Source organism: Tympanuchus pallidicinctus, unplaced genomic scaffold, assembly GCF_026119805.1.
Source record: "Tympanuchus pallidicinctus isolate F22 unplaced genomic scaffold, pur_lepc_1.0 scaffold5, whole genome shotgun sequence".
NCBI lineage: Eukaryota > Metazoa > Chordata > Aves > Galliformes > Phasianidae > Tympanuchus > Tympanuchus pallidicinctus.
Genome location: NW_026294769.1, coordinates 19,265,350 through 19,282,827, shown reverse-complemented (window position 1 = coordinate 19,282,827; position 17,478 = coordinate 19,265,350). Strand labels below are relative to the sequence as shown.

Here is a 17,478-nt window from a genome sequence, read left to right as displayed (position 1 = left end):
TCTTTAATAGAAAGGAGCTATGTGGCTCTTAGAATATCCTGTGTTTGGCTGGTTACAGAGAACAAACAGGATTTTTGTGAGAATATAAGTGGAAAAAAGATTATAATAATTTCATAGCTTTCCCTTAAGCTATTTCAGGCAGAGTGATAAGGAAGAAAAGAAATGAGTATGTTCTAATTCTAATCTGCGTTACATCTCAGTCCTATCTTTGGCTAGAAGTGGAAACGGAAGTCCCAATGGGACTGTTTTTCTGCTTATACTGGCTGTGACTACTTAGGGCAACACTGAGCTCATCTTCAGTAGTGGAGATGTCTGAAATTGAACCTAAGTTTGTTTGCTGTACCTTATCCCTAAGGCCTTCTGGTGCATTTCTGCAGTAGAAGCCCTCTGCCAGGCAGCCTCCTTCAAATGTATTGTGCAGTCCAGTCACCGAGTCTCAGGCCCAGTCCTGACTCCCCAGGCTTCTTCCTTTTGCTCTTTGAGGCACTGTGAAAGATATAAGATTGTCAGATTTGGCTTTGCAAAGAGTTACAAAGGTTTCCTTTTAAAGAAAAATGCTTGAGATGTTACAGTGAAAGCAGTGAGTTTTCTAAGTGGGTGCCTTCTCTCTCCTGGGAGTGTTAGGGCCTCTAGGGAGCTGGAAAGGCTTCCAGGCAGCTTTGGGTTTGTGCTCGCTCTTGAGAAATTCTTGGCACTTCTGTGTGGGCTGTGATATGCTGAGCTGCTGATTTACCAAAGTTAAGGCCGTTTCTCTATTCTTTCCTATGAAATTCTGCTGCAAGATGTTCAATTTTTAATTGATATATGGTTCCACTGAAGTCTTTAGTGAATTCTTAAAGAAGATGCCTAGCCTCTATATTAATTAATGTTCTGCTTGATGCAGATATGATGAACACCTTAATAAAAACATAAAGCGTATAAATATTATTGACCTGGAAAGTAACTAACCAGGTATCTAGTTACTAGTTACACATAGGAATGAACATGTTGCTTGCTTTGACTCACACTGCAGGGAAATTAGTACCTTTGGTTGCAAGAAAGTTACATTTCTGATTGCTCAGTTGCTGCAGCACTGTTTTAGTCTGTTATCTGCTCTCTTTGATCTCAGGAGTGAATGCTCAAAGATAGTAATCTCTTGGGTTCACAGAGAATTTTTTCAGTCCTCAATTAAGAGAGAGGTCAAGCCTTCATTGGTTTGAACAATTACTCCAATTTCCATAGGACAAAGTTTTCTTTGTTAAGTCTCCATGTTGTCCACGTGTTGGAGTAAATTTTCCTTTCACTTCTCCTTTTTTTATTTTCATTTTTTATTTTTTTTCATGTCATGCCAGTATTGTTGATACTGTCTGCATGTACTCTGAATTTACAACAGGGAGTTCTTTAAAGGATGCAGTAGAAATACGCATGCTTAAGTTCTGTGGTGCTTGCATTATCATGTCTGTAACAGAACTGTGTGAAAACTAACTTTACGAAGTGAAAGTTAACTGGGTGATTTGGATAGCCCAGCAATGGGAAATGTAAGTTCCCTGGCTGCGGTTTTCAGTTATGATTTCTCACTGATGCTGTCGTGTTCTGAAACATTATGAAGAGCCTCCTTAACTACAAGCTTTCTAAAGTTATTTCTGAGGATTTTAGTGGGAAGAAAAGGTAGTCAGGGTGTAAGGTACTGTTTTTTTATTTTTTCCCCATGTGAATGATGTGTTAAATGATAGGGGGCTTGGAGGTGGGAATAGTACTGAGCAGAAGTTCACTATGAATTTGCCTCTTAGAGGAAATGTAAATGGGATACTGTATGTTGTGTTGCTTCTTCCTGTGCCTCATACTTACAAACATGGAGAGAAGCATTGGCAATTTTAAGGGAAAGCATCATGTCTTGCATGACAAAATAATGAAATCAGTGTTCTTTTTTATTTTTTTGTCTCGTTGTGTTCTGTTGTTGATTCACTTTGAGTTGTGGCAGTGTTTGAAGCAGAATTCTGTGGTTCTTTTTTTTTTTTTTCTCTTTAGTGTCCTCAAGCAGCAGCGTGAGTCAACAAGTTTATTTTTGTTTTATTAATACTGTTTTGAAGGACCTCTTGCCAGTTTTTCCTTAACGTTTTACTTGCATAAAGATAGCTTACCTTGCAATATAGTATGGTCTCAAGTGTAAAATCTGTTCATGTTACTTGGAACCTTTGAGTTTTCGATTTAGTTGTTTTTTTTTTTTCCTGTTAAATATTTGAGATAAAAGAAAAACATTGATAGAACTGACTTCTTCAATCTGAGAGAATACTGACTTATGTATCAAAATATCAACCTATGTATCAAAAGCTGTATTACACTGGGCATTAGAACAAGAAAACTGTATGTGTTTGGACCGAATCTATTAAAACTGTTTTCTTTGAATTCATGTGACTTGCATTTTATTACATCTTTCTCAGCTTCTTGAAACTTTAGTGTTGGTTTTACAACAATAAACAATATTTTATGTTGCCAGAAATATTAGAGACAGAAGATACTTAAATGATCTGAAAGAGGGAAAAGAAAAAAGAAAAAAGAAAACGTGGGGGGACCTGGGGGTGAGGAAAGGTGCAGAAATACAAGTAGGCAGAAGTGCTGACTGTTGTTGCATTTTAAACATGTGATATAATAATATTGAAAGTAACCTCTGTCAGTGTTTTTAATCTCATACCTAGTGCATTTGTCAGCATTTCATTTTGTTGCAAAATTGATGGGTTTTTATGAAGCACAGAAGGAAATAATTATAATTACAAGGAAAAAGGTGATTTTGTCCTTGAGAACAGGCATTTACAGGGATGGTTGTATTCCTGTGATGTGGTGTGAATGGAAATAGCAATGTGCTTTATGCTTGAGATCTTCAAGATCCAGTGCAGTTACAATCTTGTCAAAAACTTGCAGGAATTAGAATAGTTTCTTCTTTGAAAAACTCTTGTTTTTACAGTACCTTATAAGTAAATGGAATGGGGCTCCATACGAAATGTTTCCATGCTTGTTTTGTAGATGGTGTGCTGACACCGAATATAGAGAACGGTGATTTTCCCTACCAAGTACCCAGCTTCCTTAAGTGTGAGATCTGTTTGCTGTCTTTCCCAAAAGAGACCCAGTTCCAGCGCCATATGAGGGATCATGAGCAAAATGACAAGGTACAACTTTTATGAATTGCAAATGTAAACTTAAGAAATATTAGCGTGTCTTGATACTTTCATATACTGACAAGTAAAGTAAAGATAGCGTTTTCAGGTGGTGGTGTTACATCACTAGTTATTACTGTTTAGAAACCTGGGAGTTTTATGAAGCTGTTCTTTTCACTCTGCACGTTTCCTTTGAGATAAGAAATTATATTCAGTTCAGTAATTTTTATTTTTAGCTGTTCTCTTCAATTTATAAAATACGTAGGTAAGAAAACATGGGATCCTTTTAATTGAATCTGCAAACTGATTCTACACATTAGCAATGAAAATAAAATGATTGTATTGATTATCTGGACCCAGCCAGACTCTTGTGTCTGTTCTTAATAGTTAGGCTACCTACTCTAGTATGTATAAATTAATCAGTAAATTAATTTCATAGCGACAGCTGTTTCCAAATGAAATGTGGGAAAGAAGGAAAAAAAAAAAAAAAAAAGAATCTGTGATTAAGATTCTGCTGACTTTTAAATTGAGCTTTTGCCACAGATTTCATATATAAACTGAAGCATTTTATTTATTTTCCTTGCTTCCTATTATACAAAGCATGAGATTGGAAAAATTCTTGTACTGTTTAAGATAGTTGCAGTTGTAAATGAATTCTTAGGAAACATTTAACTTAGGGATGTTAATGAATATATGGTGAAAGCTACTTATGTCATCACAGCATCGTAGAAAGTCCCGAGTTGGAAGGCACCCACAAGGATCATTGAGTCCAACTCGTGGTTCCCCACAGGATCCCTCAAAATCCAAATCATATTTGTGAGGGTGTTGTCCAAACGCTTCTTAAAATCCAAGTTTCCATGTTACAGAACTGATCCATAAAAACAGGAAGTTCATGTGGTTAAAACTATTGCATTCCATGCTTGCAAAAGAGCTTTTCTACCTTCACTAACTGGAAGTGGTAGTGCAGATAGCAACTGAAGAGCACTGAATCCTAGCATAAGCTAAGCTTCTCTGGTTGAGAAATTAATCAAATTTAAGGAAAATTCCATATCTCAGTTTTAAAGCAGGGAAACTTATCTGTCTCGTGCTCATTCTTTTCTCCTGCTAACTTGATTGCCCTTAGAAAGACTCAATTTTGAGTCCCTGCTTTCTTTAATTCGTAGGCTTTCTTTTCCCAAACACTATTGAACACAAAGCACTTAGCTTTTCCAATTGTGAAACCCAAAGAAGAGGAAATATTTTAAACTGGTGCTATTATATGTTGTTACTGTTATATGTGGGGGTCTTAATGTTTTTTAAAATTTTGAGTTCTAGTTATGTGTCATCTGTATTATATATAACTTCTGGGATGATTGAATTTTGTCTTTATTTTTGGGTTTCTAACAAACAGCCTCACCGATGTGACCAGTGTTCAATGTCATTTAATGTTGAATTCAACTTGACACTTCATAAATGTACTCACAATGGCGAAGATCCTACATGTCCTGTGTGCAACAAGAAATTCTCCAGAGTGGCCAGCCTGAAAGCTCATATAATGCTGCATGAAAAAGAAGAGGTAATACATTATATTTCATCATTTAAGTTTTAAGAAGGTGAATGTGTGGTGGTTGTCCTTAATCTCTCAGCTATATATTTTAGATCGGAAGACTGACTGAATGATGTAATTTATAAGAACCACAGCATGTTTAGCGGGGAAGCTATTTTAATAGTAGTAGAAATTAACATATCAGATATAAACAAGTGTTCCAATTGTGCATTCTGCTACAGAATCTGTGCACATTCAGTAGTATTCATATACAGTCAGTGATCATTAATTGATGAATGCGCAATAGATAAAACTAATCCTACCTAACCATTTGTCTGAGTTATTTATAAATACTTCCAATTTGGAGTGATTTTGGTCATTTTATGTACATTGATAGGCCCACGTGTAATAATAGCCTGTGTGATCATTTCCATGGCTTATGTCATATTAGATAATTCCTAGTTTTTGTGAACGTTTCTGTATTCTGTTAGTGTATTTTTATTACTGCTGAGACTTGTTCACAATCTCTTGTATCATGAAGCTGTTTTTTGAGACCTCCTATTTTTTCTTTTTGTTTAAGTAGTCACTACTGAGTTAGAATGAGAGGACTGTGCAGTTTGGGGTGTTATGTATATATAACACCAAACAGTTTAACTTACTGGGGGAACTTGATTTTTGTGATTGCCAGCAGCATTAGAAGAAGAAAATTGAACAGCAAGGAAGATGCTCAAAAGTGATTACTGTTACTTATTTCTACACTTCAATTACTCTGATTTTCATATTAGGTGCATATGTCAGAAGAATAGATTGTGATGCCTCCCAATTTAAAAAAAATCAGTCTGCAGCTTAAAAATTAAACTTAGAAAAATATCAATGCTTTTCAGCTATAACGAATCCCTGCTTATAACATAACATAATTCTGTGCTAAAACAGAAATGAACATAGTAATTAATTTAGAGAATTGCAAGAGTGACTTTCCCAGTGATTGTGCATGTGGACTTGTCCTTGGAGAACTGGAATTTGAACTTTATACTCTGTAGTTCATAGAACGTGGTCCTGGCATGTTTTTCCAGATGAGCAGTATAAAAACTTAAATTAGCAGTGGAGTGTGTTTCCCTTGCTGTGTCACTGCTCATTTCTGTTGTTTAGTCTGTTGGGATAGCTTAAGGTAAGTCAGTAGTGACTGCGGTGGGTTTACTTTTAAAGAGTAAGTGATATTCTGTATCTTTTTAACAGTAAAAGTGTAAAATCTTTACATCTGCTGTTAAAGTATTTTTAGTTAGGAAGTATTTTGGTGGTGGTGTTTTTTTTCCTCAAATGTTTATGTAGATTTCTAGCATTGAGGTAAGTCATGGTGTATATCTTGAAAGATGTGACCAAAGAAACAGAGAGCAGAGATGACAGTACTGAACTGCTCATTGCTGTTACTTACAAACTCATACGCAGTTCAGTTCAGGTGGAGTTTTCTAGAAGATAAGTAGTACCGTAAGTGTGCAGTGGTTCATGATTTATATTATGTGGCTTAAACTTTTTTCACTTGTATACTTTTATTGGTGTTTGCTTCTAGTTGCCAAAGTCCTTAGAAGCATTCATGCACCTACTTGAGCAGAACTTGTATTTGTGAATCTTTTTAAAAACCAGTCTCTATTATCTGTTTCAGAATCTTATCTGTTCGGAGTGTGGAGATGAGTTTACGTTGCAGAGTCAGCTGTCCATACACATGGAAGAGCATCGTCAAGAACTGGCAGGCAATAGGGTCCACAGCTGCAAATCTTGCAAAAGGGAATTTGAAACTTCCTCACAACTGAAGGAGCATATGAAAACTCACTATAAAATAAGGTGACAATCACAGTTTTGTATCAAAATGAGAAGATGTTACTTTGAAGGTAATAGCTAGGAAGGCAGGAGTAGCATTTCCAGTCATTAAAGTACCATAACCTGTGCTGGTTGTTTCCTTTCTTTGGTATGCTGTTCTGAAATAGCATTGGTTCGTAAATCCTTGCTAAACTAGGTGATCATTTGTGAAAGCTGTTTTTGTATTTGGAGGCCCATACTAAGCACAGTTCTGTCTGCATACAGGTTAAGCATACGGGTTTGTGAGGTGTTTTTTTAATACAGATTGCATTCTGAAGTGCCTTCATGTGATTCTGAAGTCCAGTAGCAGTACTGAAGCAAACCTGTGTAAACTTTATGTAGTTACTGTAGTTTTTTATAGTTACTGTAATGCAAATCTTAATGCTTTCCCTTGTCAAAGAAATAAACTGTTCCTTGCAGTTTAGTACTTTTTTCCTAGTAGCTCTTTCGTGACCTTCCCAGAGTTTCTTGCAAATCTGAAAAAGCACATAATGAAGGGAAAGAAAGAACCCTAGTAAGTGTTGCTCTTGCTTTAGGTAAATATTTGTTCAATGACTTCTTTCAGCAGTGTAATTTGATTCCATCTTAGGAAGGTGAAAATTAAGTTAGTTGAAAGAAACACTTCTGTTGGTTTAGTTTAAGCTAAATTGTATTAAGAAAGTTTATATATAGTTTATATGTAAACTATGTATTAAGAAAGCCTAAGGTTTTTTATAAGAAGTCATCTGCAGGAGAAATGAAAACAACAAAATGAGAAATGTCAGGTATTTCCTATTCTGCTTATAGGCAGCTTTTACAGGTCGAGAGATCTTGTTAGTTATGTTTCAGAGGGTTTAAATAAGAATTGCAGTTTCTCTGTGCAAACTGTAAATTGAGAGTTTGAAGTATGGGGTTGCTATGTTTGTACTGAGTCACGTAAGTGTATAGTATGAGTCAAGAAGCAAGTTCTTATTGTGGATGTCTCCTTTATAAGTTAGGATAATAAGAAAAATACATGAATGATTATAATGGCAACTGTGATTTTGAGAGAGTATTATGCATCTTGTGTTTTGATGTGAGATATATGAGTAGTTTTAGTTTACTTTTAAAAATGTTGAAGATGGAAAGTTTTGCTTGACAGAGAGGGACAAAATTGATAACAGCATCAATTTTGACAGAGTGGTTAATGGCAAAACAGGAAGAGGAGTTATTTCTGGTATTTTCATTCAGATTCTTTCTTGAAGAGTAACTCCTTTGGTCTTGCAGGAAAGCACAACTCCATCAACGTTTCTTAATCTTCATTTTCTTGAACAGAATTTTTGAACATAATGGAATATGTTCATATGTTTTATGTTATTAAGATCTACTTTATTTATCAATTCAGATGTGGAAACATTGCATTTGTGTTCCAGAAATTGTTTGCAATAGTTATTTACTGTCCTTTTGCCAGCAGTTCCAAAGCAACTTGAGTATGTGAACTAGTTTAGCTAGTTGCAGGAGCTACTTCATCGAAAAGCTAGCATAGCTCTGGTCTTCTGTTCTTCAGTAGAAATTCTGAATTTTCATTTGACTCAGTTCTCTCATATTGTTCAGAGAAAGTATGAGAAGTAAATGTTTCATCTAATTAGCTTAACAGTATACAGTATAATATTTATTTAAGGTTCAAGGACCTACATATGTAGGTAAAGATCTTATTATTTATTTCCTGCTTTTCATTATAAAATAAGCTTCAAGGATTTTTTAGGAGTTAAGGAAGCAAGGCTTTTCATATTTTCAGTTTTTTCTTTCCAGAAATAGAATGTAGTTCCCCTTCCTTAGAGGTATCTGTTCTGTCTCTGAAATATTTGAATAAAAACTATTACAAAATCCATAATTTAAAATTATCGATGTATCTGTAAACGCTGAAATCCCTTCAGCTGTCTTCAAGTTGGAGGCATGTATTGTATTTCCTTGCTAAAATATCACAGCTATATATAAACAGATGTAATTTCTCCTCAAAGAATGTATCAGGCTGGTGTACATCTATTGTCCTGAGGTGAAAAGAAGGATGGTTTCTAAAGTCTGTCCTACTCATAGTATTGTGGCTTGGGTTGGAAGGGACCTGAAGGATCATGAAGCTCCATCCCCTTGCCGCAGGCAGTGCTGCCAACCTCCACATTTAATACTAGACCAGGCTGCCCAGGGCCCCATCCAACCTGGCCTTGAACACCTCTAGTGGTGGAGGTGTGCTGTCTCTACTGCTCTTCAGTCTTCAGCAGATTTTATTCTGCATACTTCAGTAAATTTTAGTAGATACAGTTAACGTGTATCAGTGACAATTTTGTCCAGACTCTGCTTGTTCTGCAAGAATATTGAAAAGAAAAAGTTTTAAAGTGCATGTAAAAGTTCAAGTAACTAGAAAAGAAAATGTACTGCCTGTTAAATTGACATCGTATTCTTTTAGAGGAGAAAAAATGCATCATTTGAGAAGTGTAGATTTCCTCCTGCACAGACTGTAACTTCCCTGCTGTTTTTCATGGTGTTATACCAGCTTGTGCTTCAAGATGCTTGTATATTTTTGCACATCTGATCCATATTAGCTGATTCTTATTTCTCTGGTTTTCAGGAAAACACTGGGTATTTAAATCTGTAATTTTGAGCAGAACTGCCAAGGTGAATTACCATATAGATGTAAATTCTCAGGCATTATGGAAATTGTGGAGTGCTGTAGATGTTGCATTGATTTGCTTACTGCTTCTTGTTTCCATTGAGTTGTTGTAATGGTCTTTAGGGCCACCTGGCTTTTTGACTTTTTTTCCCCCCCTCAGTAAAATCAGGTGTTCTTTTTCTACGTTATTGATTAGTTTGATTTGTACAGAGATCAATTACATGTCTATGTGTCTGTTACTGTAGCTTTGGAGATCATGATACATACTTGAGATATTAAATCCTTAACATGTTCTTGTTAGACTTAAGTAACTGTGTTTGTGCGGTGGTTCATAACACACTCGTAGTTAAGAACAAAGATTTTGCTGTGTGCAAGAAATAGAAATGAGTTGCAATGTTGAAAGTTCCCATAGAAACCATAGTTGTGAAGTCACTCTAGATGAATTTACAGTGAAATTCTCTAGAGAACCTGAAAGATCTACCAATTTGGTTGCTGAAATAACTGTACAATTATTTGTATTATCTGGGTAGGCCTAGAAAAGTACTCCAAGTACTTTCCATTGATCATTCAATATTATTAAAGATTTTATTTTCACTGATGTGGCTGATGCTGTATATATTGTCATCACTTTTCAAGTTTGTTTAAAAAAAAAAAAAAAAAAGCTGTAAAATGGGCTCCTTCAAAATAAGACTTTGATGTTAACTTTTTTTTTTTTTTAATGACAGGGTATCAAATACCAGGTCTTATAACAGAAATATTGACAGAAGTGGGTTCACCTATTCATGTCCTCACTGTGGAAAGACGTTCCAGAAACCAAGTCAGTTAACTCGACATGTTAGAATTCATACAGGTAAGACTGTAGAAATAATTATTTCACAAAATTTCATTAACCTGAGAGATGCTGAATACTTTTGTATGTGTGGGGATGTGGAAGTGCTGTTAATGTGTTTGGCTTGTTATTATGAAAAATTTAAGTACTTCATACTATTCTTTTTATTTTTATTTTATTTTATTTTTTTTACAGAAAAAAATTTTGGTACCTAAAGTTTCAGTGGGCCAGAAAATTTGAGTCCCTAGATCAAGGGACTGTTCTAATTAAGATATTAAATTGCAAACAGATTCTGAAAGTTACCATCACAAAAATAGTAGAAATTTAAGACAGTGAATAGTACTTCTAACATAGTGGCCTTGGTTGTTTTTTTTTTTTTTTTTTTTTTTTTAATTGATGTGTTTAAAGTTATTGCTATATGTATTCTGGACTTACTGTAATTGACATGTTCAAGATGCCCAAAGTAAGATTAGGAGGTGGTAAGCTTAGACTTCAGTTTTGATAATTAAAGAAAATATTCATTGTGGAATGAATAGCAGGGTTTTTGGCTAAATTACTGTAATAAATATATGTATTTGTTTAACCCTTAAGCAATATTAATAACTGAAAGTGTGCAGTAGAAAATAATGCAAAAGTTTAGGAGGAAGTGTTCCTGGAACTGTGGTATTAGTTCTAAAGTTTTAACCAGCCATACATTATATAATATGAGTTTGGCTTTAAACCAAACCTTCACAAAAGGTTCTCCAGTGATGTAAAACTTGTTTTCTGTCTTGTGAATAAATTGCTGTTTGTTTAGTTTTTTGCTAATATAAGTAGTAAATTAGGTAAGTGCATAATGTTCTTTGCATTAGCCATGTGTGCAGGCAATCTTGTGAAGAGTCACTCTATGTTATATTAACACTCTATGTTATATTCCCATAGAATTCGATTGTGTTACCTTATCATAGGAATCTTTTCAAGTTTTACAGATTTTTAGTCATGATACAATGATACAGGAGGTCACTCTTGTACCTGCTTTAAAGGTTACATCAAAATAGCATTCACAGATGTCATTGAAAAATAGTTTTACTGTTTTAGAGTCTGTGTAGATACATTGTTATACCTATTCTAACCAGAATTGAAGAGGCAAAGCTACAGTTGGTTGAGGATACTTCTGTGAAAATGTAAAAGCTTGAAGAGCTTTTGTAGTTCTTTTGCAGAATGAAACGAGACAGAAAATAGATTGTCCCCATCTGCACATGACCATAGGTCACTCTAAGTTTCAAGCAGTTAGGAAATAACAATTTAACTGAAAGTATATTATTGCTTTGAATGCCAGACAGACTGTGAATTTAGTTACTTGAGGTACTAAATCTTTGTGAGACTTTAGAATATGTGTTCCTTTAATTTTGAAAAGAGCATGCCTGTGGTGCTATTACAGTACATACACTGGTGTTGTAATTGCATTACTTTTTTTCTTATACCTATTATTTGGGGCCTTTACATGTTCAGTATTTTAATCTGTGTTAAAAATGCCATACCAAAACCCATAGACTTGAAAGAAATCATCTGAACTCAAAGGCAATAGAACAGAAAATGTATATTCCATAAGATTTGATACTGCGGTATTCTTTTTAATCTGTTCCAGAAAACTGCCTTTTTCTGCAAACAGTGAGATTAATTAAGAATTAATCTTTTTAAACTAGACCAAATTATAGCTCTCGACATCGTTAGAAGTAATATAAAATATTCATTTAAATTATTTGTATCTGATATTTATCGCATGCTGTTACTCACATCTTTTAGCTAGATGTAGCATGTAGTGATTTTGCTATAGAAGTATGCAGAGCAAAGTAACATTTTTTCAGGGTCTTGGAGTTATCACTGTTGAACTGTTTCATTAAAAATATATATATATATATTAATGCTGAGTTTACAGTGGAGATTTCTAGGAGTCAATTGAGACAAAAGCTGGCAAGGTACTGGATTTTGTGCTTTATGTCAGTGTATAACTGCTTTGTAATGAGTTAATGTAGGTCCATTACATTTCATCACTTAAGATTTGTGGGGACTATTTGTTATGTATAATCAGTGTGGAAATAACTAAGTATATACAATGTTGAACACACTTAACATCAGAGAATAGCAGCAGATTCTCAAACATCATTAACTAGGATTTTCTCTCGTGTTTTGTGCTAAAGAAATATTGAAAGAGAACATTCAAGGTTTTTAATTTTTGAGCAAGTCTATACAGTATCTTGAATAATAACAACGTTTGACTTCAGTTTTTGGGGATAGATGGTTGCAAAGAATTGAATAAGTGTTAATACTCGTTGAGGGTGGAGGCTGTACATCTTTCTCAGTGTTTCTGTAAGAATTTTTTATGGACAGATTTTTTGCTTTTTCACATTTCTCTTCCTCCAGTGCATTTGCATAGTAGCTTTCTGAACTAAGGAAAGCTGTTCTGAACACTCTTCACAAAAATATCACCTAATAATGTGTCTGTTTTAAACCTGTAATTATGTATATGCCTTTATCTGTATGCAGTACTTTATTTTAGCTGATAAAATTTCATTATACGTACAGGAAACTGCTAAGACGTTGAAATCCCTTAAACTTTTTTTTTCCTTTAGGTGAAAGACCGTTTAAATGTAGTGAATGTGGAAAAGCCTTTAACCAGAAGGGGGCATTGCAGACCCATATGATCAAGCACACTGGTGAAAAACCCCATGCTTGTGCCTTTTGTCCTGCTGCCTTTTCTCAGAAAGGCAATCTTCAATCACACATACAGAGAGTTCATTCAGAGGTAAATACAATTATTCATAAAGTGGTTGGTGCTAATATACTGCATATTGGTTTTTAACCTTTTGTTTTCAGTATTTAAAATGTCCTGTTTGCTATTCCTGTGCACGCTGGTGCTTTCTGCAGCCAATGCAGATTTTCTGTTGTAGTACTGCTATTGGTTTTTTGGTTTTACCTGCAAATTCAGCTTTCCTAGAATAGCTTAATCTGCATAAACAGATTCTTAGGATAAGTAGCAAAGCCTTCATTTACCGTTGCTTTTTCAGAACATTCGAAGATGAAAACATAATTGTGATTTTTTTTTTTAATGGCTAAAAATGGCATTTATGGCAGTCTCAGGAGATTGAGGGCTAAAATCAGATCAAAGTAAGCTGTAAACAGCAAAGTAGAAAATGTTGAGTAATTTCAATCCCGATAGCAACCTGCTTACTCCAACATAAAGCACAGTTCATATGTGTCTTTGAATAGTGTATCTTACAGCCCCCTTTAGAAGCTTTTCCTTTACAGGAAGAAGGAAGTTGCAAAATAAGTTTTGTTTTTAAAGCCACAAAAATCATAGACCTCTTTATGCTGATACTTTTTTCTTTGTGACAGACAAGTTTTAAGATACTGAAGGCACTGCTGTAATATTGTAATGTAGTCTTCTGAGCAATGTTGACTGAGCAATCTTTTTCAGTAATTATCTTTCCGATTTCAGTGTTTCATAGATGGCAGTACTCATAAACAGAGACCTAGCTTTGATTTGATTTTGGAGGTATAAATAGGTAGAGGCAACTGTCTTTCTTTTTGCTGCATATAGAATATCATCTTTGTTAGAGAAAAAAAAAAAGGGGGGGGGGGGGGGGGGGGGAAGAAGAAATAAAAAGAAGATGCATTTTCTTTAACTTGCGTTTTTTTCCCCTTGTTTTCCCTAACTTGAATTTGCATTTTGTATGTTGTTGAATTTTCAAGCGTGTCTTATTTGATAAAGATGCATTTTGGTTTTGTTTCCAAGTGTGTAATAGTAGCAAATATTAAGGAAAGAGAGATCTTGAGGCCTCATACGCCAGATGACATTTGTTTTCTTCTCTGGTGCTTTTAAACATTGAAAAGCAGTAATAGGTGAGTAATGCAGGCAGATTACCATTAACTTTGTAGCAGGAAGATTCCAAACTGATTATATAACAGAATATCAATAAATTGGGGAAATAAAATATTTTGTCTCTTATAGTGGCAGTGTATGTTTGTTAGCTGGATAAATAATGACTAAGAAAATTAGATAGTTTTAGGGAAAATGTACTTCAACTTTTTCCTTTTCCTGAAGGTGAAGAATGGCCCTACCTACAACTGTACAGAATGTAGCTGTGTCTTCAAAAGCTTGGGTAGTTTAAACACGCATATCAGCAAGATGCACATGGGTGGTCCACAGAATTCTGCAAGCTCTTCAACAGATGTATCTCATGTTACAGCGGTAAGCTTCACTTGAATCACAAAAATCCCCTTAAGCGTTTAAGTAGGTCTGTGTTTTAACCAGTAATTCTTCATATGGTTACAACTGTTTTTAGTTTTGACCTCTCTTATGTCTTCTGCTCTTTCAAAGTTTTGCCATTTAAAAAAAAATAATTTGCATATTGAAACACCATTTATAATTTGAGGGTTTAGATGAAAACGTGACGATTTTCTTATATATCTAATTCAAGTATAGCTTTGGTACTTGCAGGTTGTATGGGAAAGAGGAGTTTTCTCTCTATGTAACAAAACTAATTGGAAGAATGGAAAAAAAACCTCTTACTACTAAATATTTCCTTTCTCTGGCCAGCTGTAATTTTCTTGCTTTGTTTAGCTCGATCGATTATTTTCCTTTTGAATTGCATATTGATATTAGAGAATTGTGTTACCATAATTTTTGCCTCATGTGTCCATCTTTGCTTGCATGAAGGCAATGGAAAGGAATAACTATACAGTAGCATAAGCAAAATAGAAGAGACAGAATTCGTCTTAAAAAGCTTAACAAGTAGAACAAAATTGACTGATGTATTGCGAGAGTATTAAACTCTCTATATTTAATTTAGTATCTGAAGTTGCAGAGGTTTAATGATGGATTTTTTTATTGCTGTAGAAAGGTGGTAGCACTGGTGTTCTGAGATAAGAACTGTCTTCCTCAGTTTGATCTCAACTTGCAGAGCTTCTCTAACAGCTAATCTCCATTGTACTTGTCCTGTGCTGAAGTCTGTGGTATGTCTCTGCCATCCCTTGATATGGATGTGAGGATGAGCAATGATTGTCCTTAGTATATACGTTCCAAAACTTGAAGTCACTTGATTTGAAGAATTCATATTATTCTCATACTTAGGTACATCTTGAAAAATATACTTACTGCAAGGCTGCTGTTGTCTTCTGCAGCATCTGTGCTTATAGCTCAGGTGAAACTGATACCAGTTCCTGTAATTTGTGTTTAATGTATATAAAACTATGAAGCAACACTAGTGATTACATGCACAATTGCAATTTTTCCCGTAGTTTTTTTTTTTTCTGTCCTTAGCCCATATTGTGGGGAAAATGAGCTGTGGAACTGATACTTCTGCTGTTTTTCTTTTTTTTTTCCTGGTGTTAAAAGTCTAAAAATGCTTTTTAAAATTTATTTCTAGGACTCTGTCACCCAGCCTTTAACAACATCTCCTGCTAATCTTTTGCAACCTGTTGATAATAAGTGGAAGAATGTAAGTATAGAGTTTTTGTTTGTCAAGGCTAAAAACAGGTGGAACTTTCACAGACTTTTGTCAGCTTCTTGGTGGAAAAAAAATTTGCAGTTGTCCTCTGTGATAGATTTGTCAACTAACAGATGAAGGCAGACTTCCTGATCAATGTAACTGGATATTTAGGAATTGAACAGATCTTATATGGATTGTATTCCCACATTTGTTATACAGCTTTGAGCTCATAATTCTGATAAAGCATTTTAGTTCTTCAGAATGGTGGCAAGTGTTACACTGTTACACTGATGTTACACTGTTACTGATACACAAGATGTTACACTGTTGTGTATCCCATTGATAGATCCATTGCTCCCAACAGGTACCTAACTGCTCCCTCCTCCAAGAACTGCCTGATATTCTTGCATAGCAAGTGAGAGTGCTGGCTCCAGTTTCATTTTTAGGCTTAGGGTCTTCAAGCTTGCATCTTTACAAGAGTATGCCTTAGTAGCTCCTGGGCCACCAAGTGTTTGTATGCAATTTTGCAGAATCAGCTTCAACTTATGTGTAGTAGTTTTAGTAAACCAGGGAGGGAAGAGCCTGACTCTTATTCAGCAGAGACGAACCTGGAATTCTCTTTCCCCTTGCCAGGGTACCTTCTGTTTTTAAGAAGTAATGATAAAATGTAACATTTATAGGAATTTTGAGGAAAAGGAACATATGAAATCATCTGAAACTTATAAACTTCTAAACTAAGATGAATCAACAGTAATTTTGCCTTATGTTTTCAAATATTTCTCCTTTAATGTCCTTCAATGTAAAACCTGTTTTTTCCATGCTGTCAGATGCACAGCTTGCTTGTTTATGTACAGTTCCTGTTGATTTGTTGACCTAGGATGAATGTTCTGATTCTTCCATGGAACTGTATGATGTATCATACATGGCTTTAAAAAAAAAAAAGTGTAAGTGCTTTTCTTGTATGTAGCATCTTTTTTTTTTTTTACTTTGTAAGTAGAGCTAGTTTTCTTGTTGCACCCTTAATGAGTCTACTTTTTCCTCTTCTGCTGAAGCTTATAAAAAGCAAAAATGTTTTCCACTTTCAAATGGAATGGTACATCATATTGAATGTTATGCATTGTGAGTAAAACTTCCTGAAAATTTTCAATAAGATTTACAGGGAGTCACCACTGTTACTTTGTTTCTGATTGAGTCCCTTAATAATTTTCACTACACAAGTTAATATTTTATCAGCAACCTGGATATAAAATCATCATTGATCTGTATGATACGAAAGTTGTAATTTATAAAGAAGACAAATCAGTGGATTACTTGGTGAATTAGGGTACAAACAAGCAATATGTGTTCTGAAACAAGAATAAAATCGCACGCTGTAGAAAAAGAAAGCAGGCCATATTCAAAGGGTATAAAATCCCATTAAAATAGGGATTGAATAGGTCATAAATAATATACCAGCTAAAACTGAAGTTTTCCTTGCCCACAAAGTTTGGGAAAAGTCTTTTAAGTCAAAGTGAAAAATTTATCTGCAGTTTCTATTCCATTCTGACAATTCTTGCTTTTATCATGTCTGTTTATAGTGTCCACTTCTTATGAACTGTATTCAAAAATACAAGAGGAATCAGACCAATTAGAATTCCCAAAGTTTTGCACAATGTGTTTTTTATCGAAAAGATTAAAGGAGCTCTATCTACTTTGCCCATCAGATGGAAATATTTAATAATCACTTAATTTTCTGTTTTGCAGAAAAGGGAAAAATCTAATCCTTTTTATTAAAAGAGGAAGAAAAAGAATTTGAGGACCTAAGCTAGACAAACTAACACTTAATGTATAGAATTTAGTATGGGTGATGTACTGTTGGAGTAACTTCCTGAAGTTTGATAGCAATGGAGAAAGCTGCTGCAGTGATTATAGAAATTATGGTAGTTTTTCTTAGGGAAGTAATTGACCCAGAGCGTGTGCTCTGTTTTACTCAGTGGGTCAGACAGCCCAAATGTGATAACAAGGTTCATTATTCTAATTGAAGAAATGTGGAATTACAAAGT

At 34.7% G+C, this 17,478-nt stretch overlaps 1 protein-coding gene across 5 annotated transcripts in view; it reads left to right on the top strand.

The window, feature by feature from the left end:
• Nucleotides 1-17,478, top strand: part of ZNF236 (zinc finger protein 236) — a 68,109-nt gene that overhangs the window by 5,920 nt on the left and 44,711 nt on the right. For 4 of the 5 annotated variants that reach the window (XM_052703826.1, XM_052703828.1, XM_052703825.1 and 1 more), the window contains exons 2-8: nt 3,001-3,143; nt 4,522-4,686; nt 6,317-6,495; nt 9,862-9,986; nt 12,578-12,750; nt 14,050-14,196; nt 15,374-15,445. In XM_052703826.1, the coding sequence (XP_052559786.1) occupies nt 3,001-3,143; nt 4,522-4,686; nt 6,317-6,495; nt 9,862-9,986; nt 12,578-12,750; nt 14,050-14,196; nt 15,374-15,445 (1,004 nt within the window). The remainder of the gene's footprint in view (nt 1-3,000; nt 3,144-4,521; nt 4,687-6,316; nt 6,496-9,861; nt 9,987-12,577; nt 12,751-14,049; nt 14,197-15,373; nt 15,446-17,478) is intronic. The other variant, XM_052703829.1, reaches the window with a different exon arrangement.